This window comes from Chelonia mydas, chromosome 5 (assembly GCF_015237465.2).
Source record: "Chelonia mydas isolate rCheMyd1 chromosome 5, rCheMyd1.pri.v2, whole genome shotgun sequence".
NCBI classification, from domain to species: Eukaryota; Metazoa; Chordata; order Testudines; family Cheloniidae; genus Chelonia; species Chelonia mydas.
In genome coordinates this window covers 16,098,731-16,117,332 of record NC_051245.2, presented here as the reverse complement: position 1 = coordinate 16,117,332, position 18,602 = coordinate 16,098,731, and the positions used below count along the sequence as shown (strand labels likewise).

At 39.3% G+C, this 18,602-nt stretch overlaps 1 protein-coding gene across 6 annotated transcripts in view; it reads right to left on the bottom strand.

Moving 5' to 3' along the window:
• Positions 1–652: 652 nt before the first annotated feature.
• Positions 653–18,602, bottom strand: part of SKA1 (spindle and kinetochore associated complex subunit 1) — a 45,629-nt gene continuing 27,679 nt past the window's right edge. For 3 of the 6 annotated variants that reach the window (XM_037902731.2, XM_037902732.2, XM_037902733.2), the window contains exons 6-7: positions 7,870–8,039; positions 653–1,919 (exon numbers count right to left, since the gene is read on the bottom strand). In XM_037902731.2, the coding sequence (XP_037758659.1) occupies positions 1,771–1,919; positions 7,870–8,039 (319 nt within the window). In that variant the 3' untranslated portion in view covers positions 653–1,770. Of the gene's footprint in view, positions 1,920–3,772; positions 3,823–4,774; positions 4,854–7,869; positions 8,040–18,602 lie in introns of all 6 variants that reach the window. The other 3 variants (XM_043546803.1, XM_043546804.1, XM_037902734.2) reach the window with 3 other exon arrangements.

The window sequence follows — 18,602 nt, the reverse complement described above, 5'->3', positions numbered from 1 at the left end:
GAATCAGCCTCAGGGAAAATAATTCAGGAAATTAAAAACCCAGAGTAACAGAATGAAGGTTGCTCACTAATATCCTGTTAATTACAGAAGGTGTGCATTCCCCAGAACAAGTGTTAAAAGCATTAGAGATAGGAAAAAAGCTAGTATGGCAAGGTAATCAAGCTTATGCAGTTCAAAATAAATACAATAAAAATGTAATGCAGCCAAAGTGATAATGATTGAACAGAACAAACTTTGTATGCGGTGTTGGTCAGGATATTAGTGACCAGATGTGTGAAGTAATATCTTTTATTGAACCAACTTCTGTTGGTGAGAGAGACAGGATTTCAAGCTTTCTGACCAGAGGAGCTCTGTGCAAGCTTGAAACTTCTCTTGATCACCAACAGAAGCTAGTCCAATAAAACATTATCTCACCCTACCTTGTCTCTCAGAACAAACTTTGGCAGGAATATTAAGAGGTTAAGAAATGTGAATAGGCAAAGATAATGCAACTTTATTTTGTATACTGTCTCCATTAGATCTCCTCCCCCTCCCCGCAAAAGACTTTCTTTGGAGACCAGCAGACTTCGTGTAGACAAGAAAAATGACATTGTTATCAGCAGCAGGTGCAGCTGAATCAGTGGTGAAGAAATCCAGCCCAGACTAAAACAAATCCAGCCCTACTGAGCGCTTACCCAGCCTTCTTTATTGACCTTTCAATAGTTAAAGGTTCAGTCAGGGTCTTCTGCTCTTTAAACTATCTCATTATTACTGGCAACATACAAAAAAAGCTATTTTAGACTACTTGGTTAGTATAACAACAGGTGCAGGCTCAAGGAAGGAAAATAACCTTTGTCAAAACTTTTTCAAACAAAAACATCTTTAACTGCCTGCAACATTGGAATTTATTGCAAAAACAAATCTATTCTAAGATTGGTTATATGGAAGCTAGTGGGTAAGCAATGTTCTAGAATAAAAGCTGTCAGTGTTAAATATCTTCAAAATGGAAGCAAAAATTTCAGTTACATTATCATGGTTCTAGTATTTGTTTTGATTAAATGGGTTGGACTGAAGAAGAAATCTGACTGATGAAATGTGAAAAACCAGTAGATTATAGAACCATCATTATCACGTTGGGAAGCATTTATCCGCCTCAGAACTGCATGCCTGGCTCATTTTGGAAACCCCAACTACAATTTTAGGATTAGAAGAAAAAGATTATACAGAGTGGAAATCAGTTTGATGCATTAACAAAATGAAATGCATACCCCCAAACAATTACCCATTGTTAAAGAATCTCCATTTTATAAACACAAAAGCAGTATTACACTGCTGAGAATGCAGCTTTTCAGGCCACCACTTGTAGGGTGGCTAAGACATCTTTACCTGACAACCTCATGAAACCACTGCAACCACCGGGGTGTCGATTACATTCATTTCTACATTGGATTGGTTATTTATAAATGGGAGTAAAGGCCAGTACAAGACACCAGAATCAAACGACAGCCTAACTCAACAATTCAAATCAAAACAACTTTAAACATTTCAGGACCTTCAGATGTTTCTAATCCTGGAGAATGAATGCACATGAAAGCAGACTTGTAATTCAAAGTGGATGCCTGATCAATGAGTTAGATATTTGTTCATCATTTCTGTCATTTAGAAAATAAATTAGCTGAGTAGGGAATTTCTATGTATAGTGTCTTCCGACTTTCTGAAGGCAAACAAATCCTTATGCCTAACAAAATATTTATGCCCTTCAACCTGGGCAAAATCAAGTCCAAAACCATATTAGCAGATAACGTAACGGACGAGTCGTGCACCACGGACTTCCCGCACTCTCTGGCAATGCCGGAGGATGTTCAGAATGGTGTGAAAGCGTTTATCCACCTTCAGTTGTGTGAAGTCTTTTATATCAGCCTCCACGATAAAAAATTCACCTGGAGAACAAACATACCATATTGAGATGGAAACATATTTTATAGGATTAATTTAACACCCCAATCTCTTTCCACCATCACTTCACCTTGGTAATGAAATATACGTTCAGGAAGCTCCCAAGTGGTGCACTGGTATCACACTTTGTCACAAGAGTTCTGGTCCTGACCATTTTCTTAAATTAAATGCTGGAGGTAAACATGATTTTCTGCCACTGAAACTCTACAGCTGCTGCTGTTTGAAATGATTTGTCAGACACTGAACTAGAGATGCACAATGCCATAGATCTTAAAAAATCTGTGGCTACAATTAAGACCATATTGTAAACCATGCAGACATTTTGTTTCATTTTAGTCCTATACTGAACTCAATAGAACAGAAGGGTGTATTTTATAAGGTTCAAATGACAGCCCAAATGCTTCCATAAAGCCATTGCATTCTAGCCCCTGACTTTCCACAACTGCAGACCCAGATCTGTTTTGTGGTTCAAGCTCACTTCTGTCTTAAATCAGCTTTTTTATAAGTTGAGGACAGAATTTAAATAATGTTACTTTAGTCATAAAAGCTATTTATAGTCACAAATTCAAATTCAGTTTATACATCAAATTCTAAATTAAACTGCAGTATCTAGCAAGACAGTATTTCTTTAGCACAACATGAAGATGAAGAATAGCTGTTGCTATACCTGTTTGCACTGGAAGCTGGTTATGGGGAAACTGAAATGTGAAACTATCCAGCCAGACCACAAATCCTTTATCCTAAATAATACTTCTAGATGCTGGATAAAGAAGTCCACCAGCCAGTGCAAATACAAATAGGATTATGTGGTCCCAATGCAGAAGAGTTTACAGTCTAAGGCCCCAATTCTGCAACTACATCCACGTGGGCGCTGAATGTATTTGCCAGATTGGGCTAAATTTATGTCATGATGCAACTAAGGAGTAAGACAGGTCAAGGGTTAAAGCAATAAGATTACATGGTTACTCAGCAAAGTCTACTGCACAGCATGCTGGGACTGAAGGCCTATTGTTTGATTAGGTATTTTTAAAAAACAAAACAACCAAATAATACATGTCTGAGTATCTGCTGATAGGTACTGCAGCAAACATTTGCTCCTTGTCCATTTTATCTGCAGTGACTAGTAGGGCCTGTTTTCATTTAAGGTTATCCAGTGAATGATGTCCTGGTCTCCTCAGAAACAGACCTCACCACTGCCATCTATACCTTTGTCACCTCCAGGTAGATTATTAAGGACTCTGGAGATTCTGCTGGTAAAGACTGGAGGGGCTGCTAGGACAATGAGTGACACTTCCCAGGAGTACCCAGGGCTGCGACGCACCTCACTATCACCTACCCTTAGTGGGAGAAAGCCCTTTTCTGTGACTGCCAGGGATCAGCTCCTCAACTCCACTGGCTACAGACAACACAAGCACTCCCCTCTAGGCCTAGCAGGCCCTGCTGTCACTCTACAGGTTAGTGATATGCACATTCCAACCACCAAACCCTCCGAGCATCTCTATGGAGCATCCAGCCCCTGGTCTCTCAACACAGATTTGCTGCTTCCAAAGACCCTAGTTTACCAGTTCCACCTCAGATCACCACTTCACTTAACCCACAGAACGTAGATAGGTTTATAGTGAAATCAGGTATAAGTAGAGGACAGAACAAGAAGCAATGGGCTTAAATTGCAGCAAGGGAGATTTAGATTAGACATTAGGAAAAAAACTTCCTAACTGTAAGGATATATGAGCACTGGAACTAACTGCCTAGGGAGGCTGTGGAATCTCCGTCATTGGAGATTTTGACAAACACCTGTCAGCGATGGTCTAGATCAGGGGTCTCAAACTCAATTTACCTTAGGGCCAGTGCCAGTCCTCAAATCCTCCCAGATGGCCAATAACGTCACTGAAGATGGTGTTCAGAAAAGAAAACGTTTATATTGTATTTTTTATTTCGAATTTCTTAGAAATAATAAAACTGTCATACAACTTTATACAATTCTTCACCCGCCAGTTCAGTTCTCTCAGTTTATTGATGTTTGGCCTCAGTGACTGAGCAGTTGAAACCTTCAGGATTGCAGCAAGGTGTGCATTAGAAAGTTGTGTTCAGTATTTTGACTTGTTTGTAGTCATTGTGGAAAAAAAGTAATGCTGCCTCCATGGCTCACTCTGCCCTGCAACTAATGATGGTATCTCTGTACCTCCCCTCGAGTCAATGGGAGCTGCGGGGGGCAGCGTCTGCAGCAGACATTGTCAGCAGCGTGTCTGCATGCGTCTCTCCTCCGCGGGCCGCAGTGGGGAGGTTCTCGGGCTGCAGATGGCATGTGGGCCAGGACTTTGAGACCCTGGTCTAGATAATACTTAGTCCTGTCTCAGTGCAGTGGACTGGCCTAGAGCACCTATCAAGATCCCTTCCAGTCCTACATTTTTATTATTCCAACAGCAAGCAGAAGTATTGGAAACAACCATTTATTTACATATAAAATAAAATCATAATACGCATTCTACAGCTCAGACTTTATTAACTAAATTAGTGATACTCAGACCTCACTGGTACAGCAGCCAAATCAGCAATCAACATTACCCAAAAGAGCCACAGTAGTGTGAATATATATTATTCTCACACTAAATAAATGAATAACTTAGTGCAAGTTAGTAACTTAAATGGCTAATAACATAGTAAAAGCATCCTGACTGGTTAATAACTTAGATTGGTTAATAATTAAATCACACAGTGTTTTAATATCATGTGCTGCAAAGAGCCGCAGGAGATACATTAAAGAGCCACTTGCACATGCGAGCCTCAGTCTGGATATCACTGAACTAGATACTCTCATGTCTTGTAGAGTAATGCTCACCCAAAATCCTTGCAGCGCTTTATAGTCCGGTTCACTGTGACTCTCCTTTCATGAGACAGACATGTTGTCAGCTTGTCTCCTAGATGAACAATTCAGTGTGTTTCTTTCCCCCCCAAGATATACTAGTCCCACCCTTTGTCTTTACTCATAAACTGGACACAACTGCTATTTGTTTCATCTTGCACATTTCATTTCTTGTAGCTTTCACAATCTCTTATTTTGCCTGTGCCTCAGTATGGAGATAGGCATACAGTGAGAGTTATACCTCTCTCTCTGTCTGGCCATTTGAGTATTGTGTATTGTATCTGTTACCTCCGGCCTGAAAGGAACATTTCCAAGGTATGTCACCTCCTGGTGACCTGCCTTAACTCCAAGAGCTTAAGAACATAATATTAAGGAGTTATGTAGCGATACTAAAAATTATCTGTACATACACTTTACAACGATGATGACAACTTGTGAATACGGGCTCTCAGTTGGGACTTCACATGGCACCCTTCAGTAAACTATTATGCATATATCCGACACAGGGGATCCCTGTAAAACTCTATGCACCCGCTGTGCCCTCAGCCCATTGACACCTAGGGGTCCCTCAGTCACGTCATGATAACTTGGTTCTATGCTGGCTGCCTATTCTCATAGGCTCCTGGACTTTAAGGTCAGAAGGGACCATTGTGATCATCTAGTCTGACTTCCTGCACATTGCAGCACACAGAATCTCATCCTCCCACTCCTGTAATAGACCCCTAACCTCTGGCTGAGTTACTTAAGTCCTCAAATCATGGTTTAAAGACTTCAAGTTACAAAGAATTCACCATTTACACTAGCTTAAACCTGCAAGTGACCCATGCCTCTGCCAATCCGACCTGAGGGGAAAATTCTTTCCCGACCCCAAATATGGCGATCAGTTAAACCCCAAGCATATGGGCAAGACCCATCAGGCAGATACCTGGGAAAGAATTCTCTGTGGTAACTCAGAGCACACCCCATCTAGTATCCCATCTCTGGCCGTTGAGGATTTTTGTTACTGGCAGTCGCTGATGGATCTCATCCCACTGTAGGCCGTCCCACCATACCATCCCCTCCATAAACTTATCAAGCTCAGTCTTGAAGCCAGTTAAGTTTTTGTCCCCATTGCTCCCCCAGCCTAGAAGGCTGTTCCAGAACTTCACTCCTCTGATGGTTAGAAACCTTTGCCTAATTTTGAGCCTAAACTTGTTGATGGCCAGTTTATATCCATTTGTTATTGTGTCCGCATTGGCACTTAACTCATCTCCCTCCCTGCTATTTATCCCTCTGATGTATTTATAGAAAGCAATCGTATCTCCCCTCAGCCTTCTTTTAATTAGACTAAACAAGCCAAACTCTTGGAGTCTCTTCTCATAAGGAGGGTGTAATATATGCTGATTACAAGTTGAGAGTCCTTAATGGTCTGGGACGCAGTTATTTGAGAAATCCCCTTTCTACCCATGTCCCATTGTGGCAGATAAGATTTGCTGGTCTTCTGCTGTGGATAGTGCCTGAGGGTGCCAGCAGGGCGTTGTCAGCTGAGTTTCCCTAAATCCAAGTATGGTAACTGTGCACAGATTAACAACCATCTTGGCATATCTGCAATTTATAAATTTAGACACTCACCATCTGAGACTGCTTTATAACATGTCTAAGAGTCTCAAAAGTGACTAGAGATTTTGAATGCTTCAATTTTTGGGCACCCAAATTGAAAATTCTTAGAAGGGCCTAATTATCTGAAACCAATGAGCATCTACCTTCTGAAAATAAGGCCCTTTTAAGGTGTTTGAAGTTGGACAACCAAAAAATGAAGGCACCCAAAAATCACTAGTCTCTTAAGAAAACCTTTCCCCCTTTCCTGTACATTTCTGCTACAGCATCTAGATGCTCTGATAAACAACAGTTACTAATCTTTCGTAATAGTTTTTCTTTGAGATGTGTTGCTCATGTCCACTCCATGTTAGGTGTGTGTGCACTGCACGCACAGTTGCTGGATATTTTTCTCTTAGTGGTGTCCGTAGGACCGCTCTAGCACCTCTGGAGTTATACGCGTATGCGTTGGTATAAGCGGTGCTGCCAGCTCTGCACCCTCTCAGTTCCTTCTTGCTGATAACTCCAATAAAGGAATAGGAGGGTGAGTCATGGAATGGGCAGGAGCAACACATCTCAAAGAACAAAAGTTACAAAAAGTTAGTAACCGGTTTTTCTCCTTCAAGTCCTTGCTCATGTCCATTCCATGCTAGGTGACTCACAAGCAGTACCATCGAAGGCAAGCTTAGAGTTTATGGACGTGCTGACTGCAACACCGCTCTTCTGAAACTGGCATCGTTATGGGCTTGCTGGGTGATGGCATAGTGGAATGCAAAGATATGAACCTATGACCATGTTGCGGCTCTGCAGATGTCCTGGATTGGTATTTGCGCAAGGAACACTGCTGACGAAGTCTGAGCTCTCGCGGAATGAGCACTCACAATGGCTGGAAGCAGAACCTTCGCCTGCTCATAGCAAACCCGGATACACGTGGTTTTCCAAGACAAGATTCTTTGGGATGACACCGGCAGCCCTCTTATCCTTTCCGCTACTGCCACAAAGAGTTGCGTAGACTTGCTGAAGGGCGTAGTCCTTTTGATCTAGAAGGCCAGGACCCACCTAACATCTAATGTATGAGCTGACGTTCCTCAGCGGTCTTGTGAGGTTTTGGAAAGAATACAGGCAGAAAAATGTCCTGATTATTGTGGAATTGCAACACCACCTTTGGTAGGAAGGCCGGATGAGGGCGCAGCTGGACCTGGTCCTTCAAGAACACCATATACGGGGGTTCTGATGTCAGGATTTTGATCTCAGAGACCCTTCTGGCTGAGGTGATCGCTAAGGAACTGAGAGGGTGCGGAGCTGGCAGCACCCCTTATACCGCTAGAGCCAGTATTACAGATACCACTAAGGGAAAAATCTCTGGGAATTGTGCATGTGGCATGCACATATCAAGCATGCAATGGATATGAGCAAGCACTCGAAGAACAAAAAAAGTTTTATAAATACATACACTCATACATACATACATACATACATAAATTAAAAAAGAATACCTTTAGTATCCTTGGTTTCTTCTTCCAGGAATCTGTGGTAGAGATTTCTGACAGCAGAGCTCATAGATTTCATTGGCTGATGTAAGATCTTATACTTGCTGACCACTGCTTTATTCAAATCTTGAACAACTCCATTAATTTGATCATATGTTAAACGACCCCGCATGTACCTGAAAAAAAATAATTAAAAACGGGTAAGAAGGAAATCACAGACTTGGAGCGCCTTTTGAGTCTATTTCCCTTTCTTTCTCTCCAATGAGCCCTAATTCCTAAAAGTCACACCCAATTAAGAATTTCCTCATGTACTTATAAATACAAAAGCAGACAGTTCATTTCGATCAATTTCTTTGATCCCTTTAATAGCTATGTTGAAAAAAAACTTAGCATAACTCAAAAGAGAAAATCCAAACAAGATGAAAAAATTGTTACAGTAAGGAGTGAAAAATATCCAGCGCCTAAAGATTGCCAGAAACATTTTTAAAATAAAAAGAAAAGATTGTGATTATTGAACACCCAGCTCATGCAACTACAGAAGCTAAATCAAGCATATCTTCTTAAGAACAAGGCAAGCAATAATTCAACTAGAATATTTAATTTACTTTAAAAGATAATGGTTTGCAATTTGGAGACCAAATGGTCTCCTTCTCTAATTTTCTAGGGGTAGTTACTTTACTTGTAAGTCATGGTTGTTTTTAATCATGCTGGCTACCTAACTTTAGAGCTGGATATAGAGTTCTCCCTTACAAGATTTTAAAATACTTTGTAAAACTTCTATCAACCATGATCAGATTTGCTGACAACAGGCTATAGGTATAGGTAATACAGGAAGACAGAAACAAAATAATATTGAGATATTAGAACAATGAATTGCTTGCAACGAGGGGCTATTCAGTATTCATAATGTCATATATTCAGGGAGAGGAGATAAACAGTACTGATACAAATTGGGAGACATTTATATAAAAAACAACGAATCCAAGACAGATCTGGACTGACTGACAGCCAACTTAATACAAGGTAAACTGGAAAGCCATTGCAATAAAAGCCAATGCTAAACTCAGAAAAAAAAATAGAGAATTTATGTGGGTGATTTTTCAGCTGTTATTGCATATTTTGAAATGATGTGTGTTGTGAAACTGCCCTGCCATAACTTTTTCACATAAGGCTATTTTGGAAAACTGTCGTTCACTCTCCTTCATGTCTAAATTACAGTTATGAATAAATGAATTGTGAAAATAAAGCACAAGCCCAGAAGAATGGTGGCCGTCAATGTAACTTACCGCTGAAGCATTAAATACTTTCATATTTACCTGCTGTTTTGCAAGTTCAAAAAAATAAAGCTACTATTTAACAGCAACAATCATCTCTGCCCTCTCTGTAATTACAAATTAATTCTCCAAAACTTTGCAAATTGATTCAGCCCTGTTGAACCAGACCTAAACTGTGCACTAAAGGTCCAATCCTGTTACTATTAACTTCAACAAAAGGAGGATTGAGCCCTTAACTTTTCTGCTATTGGGTATGTGGTTCCACTATGCCATCCATCAGCTGAAGTGGAAATCTTTTCAAAACTCATATCTTAAAGATAATTCCTTCCCACATAACCTACGAACACTGTTTTAACCCATTAACCATAAAAACAAAAAGTGAGATTCCATTTTCACTCAATCAACACAGCCCAAACACTAAGTATTGTGTCCCACTTGTTTTACATTTTAAAAGCTGGCAACACATTATTCCACATTCACTATCCTTTGTAGTGGACTGCATGATATATATATGCTATATTTTACCAAACAAGTATGATCTACCATAAACCATTCACAAGTTGTAAAATGCTGAGTAATCAATCACACAAGTTGAAATGTCATAACACAACTATGCAATACCTGCATTCCCACCTCCAACCCTCCCAAACACTATTTAAACTACTGTGCATATGTTCCCTGCCAATAGATTCATGGACACTGAATACAAAAGTCTCACAACCCGAAGTTATAATTTTCACTAATGGGTGATGTAAATATATGTTTATAATTTAAAATGTTTGACTTCAACATATTATTAAGATGCTAACGGATGATTCAAAGCTAGTACCAAAAGGAAAGTTCTAAAATTGTTACTGAAATAGCAAAGTTTTACATATCCATGCACAAGACCAAGTGAAACTTGTTCTTAGCATCTTGATTGCCTTATGGTCTAGACAGCCATTAAAGAAAAGAAGTGAGATTCTGAACTATGCATCTTAGAGGCACAACACAGAACTTACAACCCAGAGGGAGGTAGAGGTTACTGTGGCTTTAAACCAATCTTACACCCTACTGGTTTGGGGCTATCCAGAGCATCTGTGGCGCATTCCCCAGCATCATTTAGCGCAGTGGTTCTCAAACTTTTGCATTGGTGACCCTTCACACAGCAAGCTTCTGAATTCAACCCCCCACCTCATAAATTAAAAACACATTTTTTTTATGTTTAACTCTATTATAAATGTTGGAGGAGAAGCGGGGCTTGAGGGTGGAGGCTGACAGCTTGGGACCTCCCACGTAATAGCCTCACGACCCCCCTGAGAACCGCTGATTTAGAGTGTCTAAGTTATGGCAGCCTCCCCAAGATCTCTACAGAACTATCTGCTGTGATCCTTACTCCAACACACCCTTCCAACCCTCAGTTGCACCCTCAGTGCCTGTCCTTGCAAAAGGAGTCTCCAGAGAACAGTGTGTGGTTGTCTGCTTCAATTTCTGAACCAAGGAATTCTTCCCAGGCCAGGTCTGCAGCTTTTAGAGTTTCTTTATGCTGCTCTGGCCCCTTTACCCTGTGTAAAAGGGGCTGAAGTGGGAGTGAGATTCTCATCCAGTTTTCCACACAGATGAAGAGTACTGAATTAGCATGTTCTTTTCATCTGCATTAAATGAACTTTCAAGCAGAACTACCAGTAGGTAACATCCAAGGCCCTGAAGGCCAAAAGCCTGGAGGAAAAAAAAAAAGAAATATAGAATGTGTCCCTACCCCTTCTGTTTCAGGCAGTTGAAACATTGACAAGCTTACTATTTTAAACACTATAATAGCCAAGATTTTTCGCTGCAGAACACTCTAGACTAATCAGAAGGTAGTAAGGCATGCACAGTTAAATAAAAAATGAGATGGGAAGCAACAGACATGCTGTTTTAGCAGTAGCCAGCATTAATTCCATTTCATTAATTACTATGTCCTTATGAGTCATATTTCCTTCCACAATGTGTTCCCCACAGAGAACCCTGAAACTTGACTGGATTTAACTTTTAATTCTGTTCAGTACCAGTTTTAGGAGGATGTAGAAAAATATATTTGTGAGAAGTGTCTGAGTTACAATCTAGTTTTGAAGAGCTTTTATTACTATTAGTGCTTCAGCACAGTGAAGGCTGTAGGACAAGCAGATTAAATATGAAACAAATGCTGGAAAAGAAGCAGTACTCCATCAATTTAATCTGACTACAGAAATTAAATCTTTAGAAGATTAAAAAAGTAGAACATTCTGAAAACAGAGTGAAGGCAAATCAATCAGCATTTTGAAATTAATGGCACAAAAGCGTGAAACAGTATTACTATATGTCACACCTGAAAAATAAGTGACAGCCAACATTAAAGACAACAAGTCAGAATTATTTTGTTCATGGGATTGATCTATATTAGGTGCCAGATTTCCAGAATCAGGACAGATATTCTGATTCCAAATTAACTTGTCCCTAAATTACTTGTAGCCAGTTATGTATCAATCAATGGCATTGTGTTTATACAAAAACAAAAACCAGAAGCAAACCACAAGCCTATGGTGAGAAGATACTATGCGAATAAATAAGGAAATACGTAAGTAAAGACAAATTGTGCTCTATAAAAATCATACACAGGTTGTATAACTAAAACTACCTATTTTACATTCATACAATTATTTTTCATTGAAAAACATACCACATCACTTTGCATTTCACTGGTGTGTATGTATATATAGTTCAACCACATTTGGTGTGGAGGTGTGCAAATAACAGAGAGCACAGTTGTAGGAGGATTATGTACTCTATATTTAGATGGACTTTTTCTATTTTGTGATTGTGAACAATACCTTGTTTATGTTCATTGACTGTATCTTTATTACTTTACATCTTATTTGCTTTTTTCTTTACCTGTGAGGGAGAATTACAAATTACAAGAGAAACTCTGCAGAGTTTTTCTCTGCCTGATCCTTCCAACTGTAGGTAGGAACAAGCTATCCCCTAATCCTCTTATGTTCCCATCTGACCATTGCTAAAATCCAGACACAGCAGAAACCTAACTGAATCAAGGTAACTATTATATTTTTAAGATCAGATTAACTGAAATTCTTCCATTGACTTTATTAAAGTTAAATCTCAGAGCTACGAGAATCCAACAAAAGTGGCTATGTGTACAGTATTATATTATGCCTAATTAGTTCCCTTTTAACATCAGACAAGCATCAGGCATAACAGTCTAATTTAAACACAAAAAAAGCCATTTATTTATTACAACTGCATTTTTCTTTTAATCCACAATTTATCATGAACAGCAAAAAAACCCCCACAACACTACTTTCCTCAAAGAAAGCAATTAATCTACCATTTATATCAGAGGAACAAATTCTTCCAACAGCAAGTCACCAAAAACAAAGTTTGAGAGCGGAAAATATTTTTTCTTCAGTTACCAAGCTCTGAAAATGGGGACTTATAACGTATACCAAGAACCTAAAAATGTCACAACCCCTAAGAAGCTTGAGGAAAGTCAAGGAACCACTTAAATCTGTCTTGAATTTAAAGTACACTGAGACATTTTACTTTCACTGAAAAACATTTTACATTTCACTTTCACTGACCTAGCTTTGAAGTTTATTCCAGAAGTTTTAACTTTACATGTACATTTCTCATTGAAATAAGATATTCTAAATGATCCAGATACTTTTAAATCTGTGCCCAAATGCATCCCATATCTTCGATATCTGCTGCTTTAAAATATTAAGGCGGTGCAGATTATACTATGACAATTAGTGCCCTAAAAATATCTCCTACATAACAACACATAACAGAGCTGGAAAAGCAGCTGGATCTTGTCAGCTGATAATGCCCACAGCCTGCAGGAGCTCTCAGCTGTCACAGAACCAGCAATCCTCTACTGGCATAATCTCTGGGGACCATTCCACTTGGTGTATATTAGAGCAGATACTAAGTTACTCTATTGTACAATGTAACTGGGGCAGATTGGCTCAGAGAATCAGGGACCTCTAACTAGCCCTCTGATTGCTAGTCTATAGGAACACTTAGTTTGCGGCAACCGTAGGTGTAAACCTACCTTGCACTACAGAAACACTAGGGCTATGTCCACACTGGCCCTCAGTTCGGACCAAGAGGATAGGAATAGCAATGTGAACAGTGCTGCACTATAACTCCCCTATGTGGATGCTGTGGGAGCAAACTAAAGGGTTTCTAGTTCACATTAATGTAGACCAGTTTGACAAGAACTATGTTAACATGAACTAGGAACTTTTAGTTTGCATCTGCAGTGTCCACAGAGCGGAGCTACAGCGCAGCACTTTAGTGCTAACTATTTATTCACAGCCCCATAGTCTGAACTTCGCAGTACAGACAAGCCTGAAGTATCTGTATGGGCCCTGCTAATGTGCATCGAAAGTTTGCTAGTGTGGTTTGATCTACCCTGCTTTGAAATGAAAGTAGATCAGAGCACACTAGGGAACTTTTAGTGTGCAGCAGCAGGGCCCACACAGACACATGGAGCACGCACACTAATGCAAGGTAGATTTTCACCCCAGCTTGCTCCAGACTAAGTGGTTGTGTAAATATGCCACATCCCCTCACTTCTCTGCTGAGGGTATCTCAGTGCAAGAAAGCATTCAGACTTTAATTTACGTATTAGAATATATTTCAAAACCTATAGTTGGGATATACAGTGTCCCAAAATTAATTCACAGAATTTCACTGTAACAATTTGAGAGTTCAGTTTAAATGGCATTCTGGCCAAGGTGTCTGTCACATGTTTTTTAATAATGATGGTTTTCTTCTGAGAGGCAGAGGACTAAATTAAAAACAGTCAAACAGCTTTAGAGGAAAGCAATATACAGACATATATTTGTTTTACATTAATTGCAATATAAAGGTTGAAATTTTAATGGCAGAGGAATCAAACCTGAATTCTGCCCCCTGTAGGTGCAACTGGATCTTTCATTCCATGATCCCACAACATATGCAGAATTTTTCTTGTTTGTTTAAGGCTGCACAGAAAACGTGCAATTTCAACACAACAGTACAAACATTCTATTTAGTTATGCTGTCTTGCTGGAGAAGTAAAAAGTCAGCTTCTTTCCATTACAAACTTGTACCAAGGCCCGTCTACAACAGGCAATCATCTGAGTAGTTGTTTCAGACAGGTTTCACAGTATTTTATTATTTACTTCCCATGTTGTGTGATCTTGTAATGAATGCATGCTGTAATGCCCACACAGAGAAGAAGAGCAAAGGCTGGTTAAGCCTCCCTTACATTTGAATATCCTGAATCATGTGTGTGTGTGTGTGTATATATATATATTAAAGTAAATTGACAACAATGTTGTATGCTGAGGGCTAAGCCTACATCCGCACTGAGCACCCGAATAAGTGGCCTAATTTCAAATGTACTGAGCACTCAGTGTCCCCTGACCTCACATGACCATAAATGAAGCAATGAAGTAACCTTGGCACATTAACCCTTGAAACATCCTATCTTCCTCTAAGGAGACAAAGAGGAGACTATAGGGCTTCAGGGCAGTGTAAAGTGATGGCAAGTATGCTGATGTCAGCAGGATTCAATAAATATTTTGTTCTTCAACAAAATTTATTTTATAAGTATGGCAACAGTCATACTAAACTCCATGACAGCTGTACAACTCTACAGAGCTGGTCTCTTGGAGTCCTGGTGCTCGCAAACCTCTGGCACAGTTAAAGATTCCTTATTCAAGGGGTTGGTATTCTTATATGTGTCATGTGGTCATTCCTGGCCACTACACAACAGTCAGAAACATGTCCTCTCAGTGATAAATGAATGATCTGGTTTAGCTATAATAGATATTGACACTGGGTTATACAGCATTAAAGTCATGCCTCCTCTCTGTCCAATCCCTGCCCCCCCTCAACTCCCCCCCACCCAAAAGTATTCTTTATAGAGAGGTCACTGTGTAGTTTTATCTGGAAATGAAACACATACCTACATTTAAGTGTCTCATCCTAACACATCTACCACCAATAAACACATATCCACATATGCACCCTTCTGAGCTGAGGCCAAGCAGAATACATTTCAGACCAAGAGTTTAATAGTCTGAGAAAGTTACAATCAAATACACATTTGAAATGAAAATACCATCTCAGCCATAACTACTGCATCATTACCATAACACCATTGTATTCTTTCCAGATCACTAATTTTCTATAGAGATGATGGAAACTTTATCCCAAGTGAAAGACGTGATGTGACTTTGAACCCTGAATCACTTTGATATCTACTACTATTTAACAGAGAAGTTATTCATTAAAATTCTTTAAAGCTGCAGTATCAGATTAGCTTCTATAAATTTCTTACCACCACCACAATGGCAGACGTAACTACTTAAATTCATCCGAGACATTTAATTTGGTCTATGACCCTTTGAAGTACTCTTTGAGCACAACAGGGCTGGACACAGGAAAGCCTGATATGCACGTTGATATTGCAAAGTGTTAAGACAAACTAGGAACCTCCAATTCAAAGGTGATCATGTGTTTTTAAAGTCACGCGGGAAGCGGAGTGCTCAGTGTATATAGCTCTCATCTGAGATTCCAGTCCAAATTATTAGGTACCAAGTGAAATAGTGAGTTTAATGGTTTCCCCAGCTTCACATTACAAAACTATCAAACAGAGAAGAATGTTTTTGTATTAATAGAAATTGTTCACAGTGACCCAAATCACCCCCGCTCCATGAACTGTCATCCGTTGTGCTATATAAATAGGCTTGGAAGGTTTAGATTTGTATTGGTAAATGTCAGTAAAAATCGATTTCACCATACACACACAAACTGACTTAAAGATATTTCCATCAATAATAATCGAAATTTACAGACAAGCAAAGAAAGAAAAATGCTGCTTGAGAACTTTACTACAGTTTGATTTAAAGATATTTACTTTATATATTTTGATGTGATGTTGAAATTCTGTTAATTGTTATAAGCTTTAAGTTTTTGAATCTCAGTGTCTAGTCATTAAATAATTATCTGCCCCACTCCATAATTGAAATCAACAAAAAAAAAATTAAAAATGCTTACAACCCATAATTTTGCACAACTGAAAATTTTAATTGATAAAAATAGAAAAAAAAGTTTAAAAATAAACATTGATATTTTCCATCAAATTGATGATAAAAATTGAATTCTACCAAGCCTATCAATAAAAATATTTCTATTTTATCAAACATTTGTACTGGACTGTAAATGCATACAGTACTTTAGAAACATACATAAACACACTCTGCCCTGACCAATGGTGAACGGAAACTGCATTTATTCAGCTCTTTCCATCTTCAAAACACTTTATAATCATCTTCACCCTTCCCAATGAGATGGGAGGGAAACCACCACCTCAAAGGTTAGTGGTGACTTGCCAAGGAAAATTATTGGGTCTGTGCCTTTTTTTTGTAAATGTCTAGAAAAAGACCTTTCTTAATAATTTAGCACCCCCGCTTCTTCAATTTAGGGTTGAGACAACTCATAAATCCGAGGCTGCCCAAAAATCTTGCAACAAAAGACAGAAACACCAGACTTAACATACCTGAAATTTAAACATACAAACAAATGAATAAACTTTCTGGCTTTCTTTATGCATCAATGTAGTGGGAGGGAAAAAGGCACAAACACAGTATTTTCCCTCTCTGCAGACTCATTACTTTTAGATCTTTTGTCCTCAGCCACTGAGAGAGAGAGAGAGTGAGAGTGTGTGAGAGAGAGATGGGCTTGTAACTTAGGAGGTTCTGATTCCCATTCCTATGCTCAGGCCACATGTCTAGTAACCAGGTATTTCATTACCAAGACCAAAAACCAGAAACAAGAGAACAATGCATCTTAAGAAGAAGCTACATGGGTAATCAAGAGTAATATCTGAAGATTAAGAAAAACAGCAGCCGGTTCTCAGAACACCAGAGGGTGCTATTGCACAGTCAGTTAATGGGGGGAAATCTCAGCAACAGCACTGTATGAATAGCCTTTCTTGCACTTAACAGAAGAACAGTGGTTCCAAGTTCAGGACACTAGGTCTTTTGGATGCAGATGACTGGAAAAAGCCTTCCACAGACTGTTCAGTATGTGGTCTGGGCTACATTCCAGAGTTCAGATGTGAAAATAACCCTGCAGCTCCCCAGCAGTATCCCTCCATGACAGTAAAGCACCATGCATAGTTGTTATTTTGAAAAATGCTTTACCAAAATCATGTGGCCTCAGGGAAGCTTTGCAGTTACTGGAACCGAGCCTCATGACCAAAAGCAATTTTAGTTTGCCAACGAAAGGATTAACAGTGAGAGTCATGTTAAAAAAAAAAAATCGTACTATTACAGAAAAGCTTCTACATGCGTATTAAAACACTATAGGTTATCATAACTGAATTTTCATCAAATTAATTTCTCTATCTGGTGGGTTTTTTACTTCTTTCCTCTGGGACAACAAAACCCAAATAGTCAGTTGCCCTTTTATTTTATAATAAATTACCAGTGGAAAAGGATTGAAAATCAGAAAAACTGTTTCACAAAAAATTTCAGAGTTGTTTCCGTTTTGCATGGTTTGAAATGGACCCTTTTCTGCCAAACTGTCATGGAGCTTTTAAATTGAAATTTTTCATTTTCTTAATCATTATTTAAAAATTATTTACCAAAAACATTTGGTGCTACTTATATCAGCGCCATAGAACCACTTTAGCAGGTGGTTCTTAACAGGTAACTGTACAGAACCCTACCTGACACAGAGGAATCCAGGAACTGCAGTGATGCCTATATTAAGCACAGTCAATGGTGCCAAGTCCTCAGCATTGGACTTGGTCAGCTCAGATGGATCTGGAGACCTCAATGCCACTTTGACTGATCTGACCCTCAGCACTTGTCTTGGTTGAATTGGCAGATCCAGGAATTTTCATCTGCTCATGTTGCTCACAAAACCAAGTTGGTTCTCCAGAGATGACAGTGCTGGATCTTTGCTACCAAATTCAGTTGACCCAGATGGATCCAGGGACCTCTGCACAGCACAAGGTGGACACAGAATCACTTTGAGCAAGCTGTTCTCCAGAGTCCTTGGTGCTAGGACTCAATATTCGACTCCCATCAACCCAAATGGATCTGGTCACTAGTACCATTTTGGCCAGTGATTCTCTGGAGTCAAGAAGTGCCCTTCTGGCACAAACCAAACACTCAACCAAGACAGATGCACGGACTTCATTGCCACTTATGCCAAGCAGAATCTGAATTTACAGTGCTAGACTCACTTGACTAGGTCTAAAGAGCTTCCCTGGAGAGCAGGGGTGTGAAGTGACCTTTCTGCTTTCACAGCATCAGATTATTCCCATGCTGTATGGGCATCTTTCTCTACTCTGTATTTAGAAAAGTTTATTAATTGACAACCTAACGGTAAAACAAAAATAGCCTCGAATGGACTGAAGAAAAAACAACCATGTAAGAGCTGAGGATA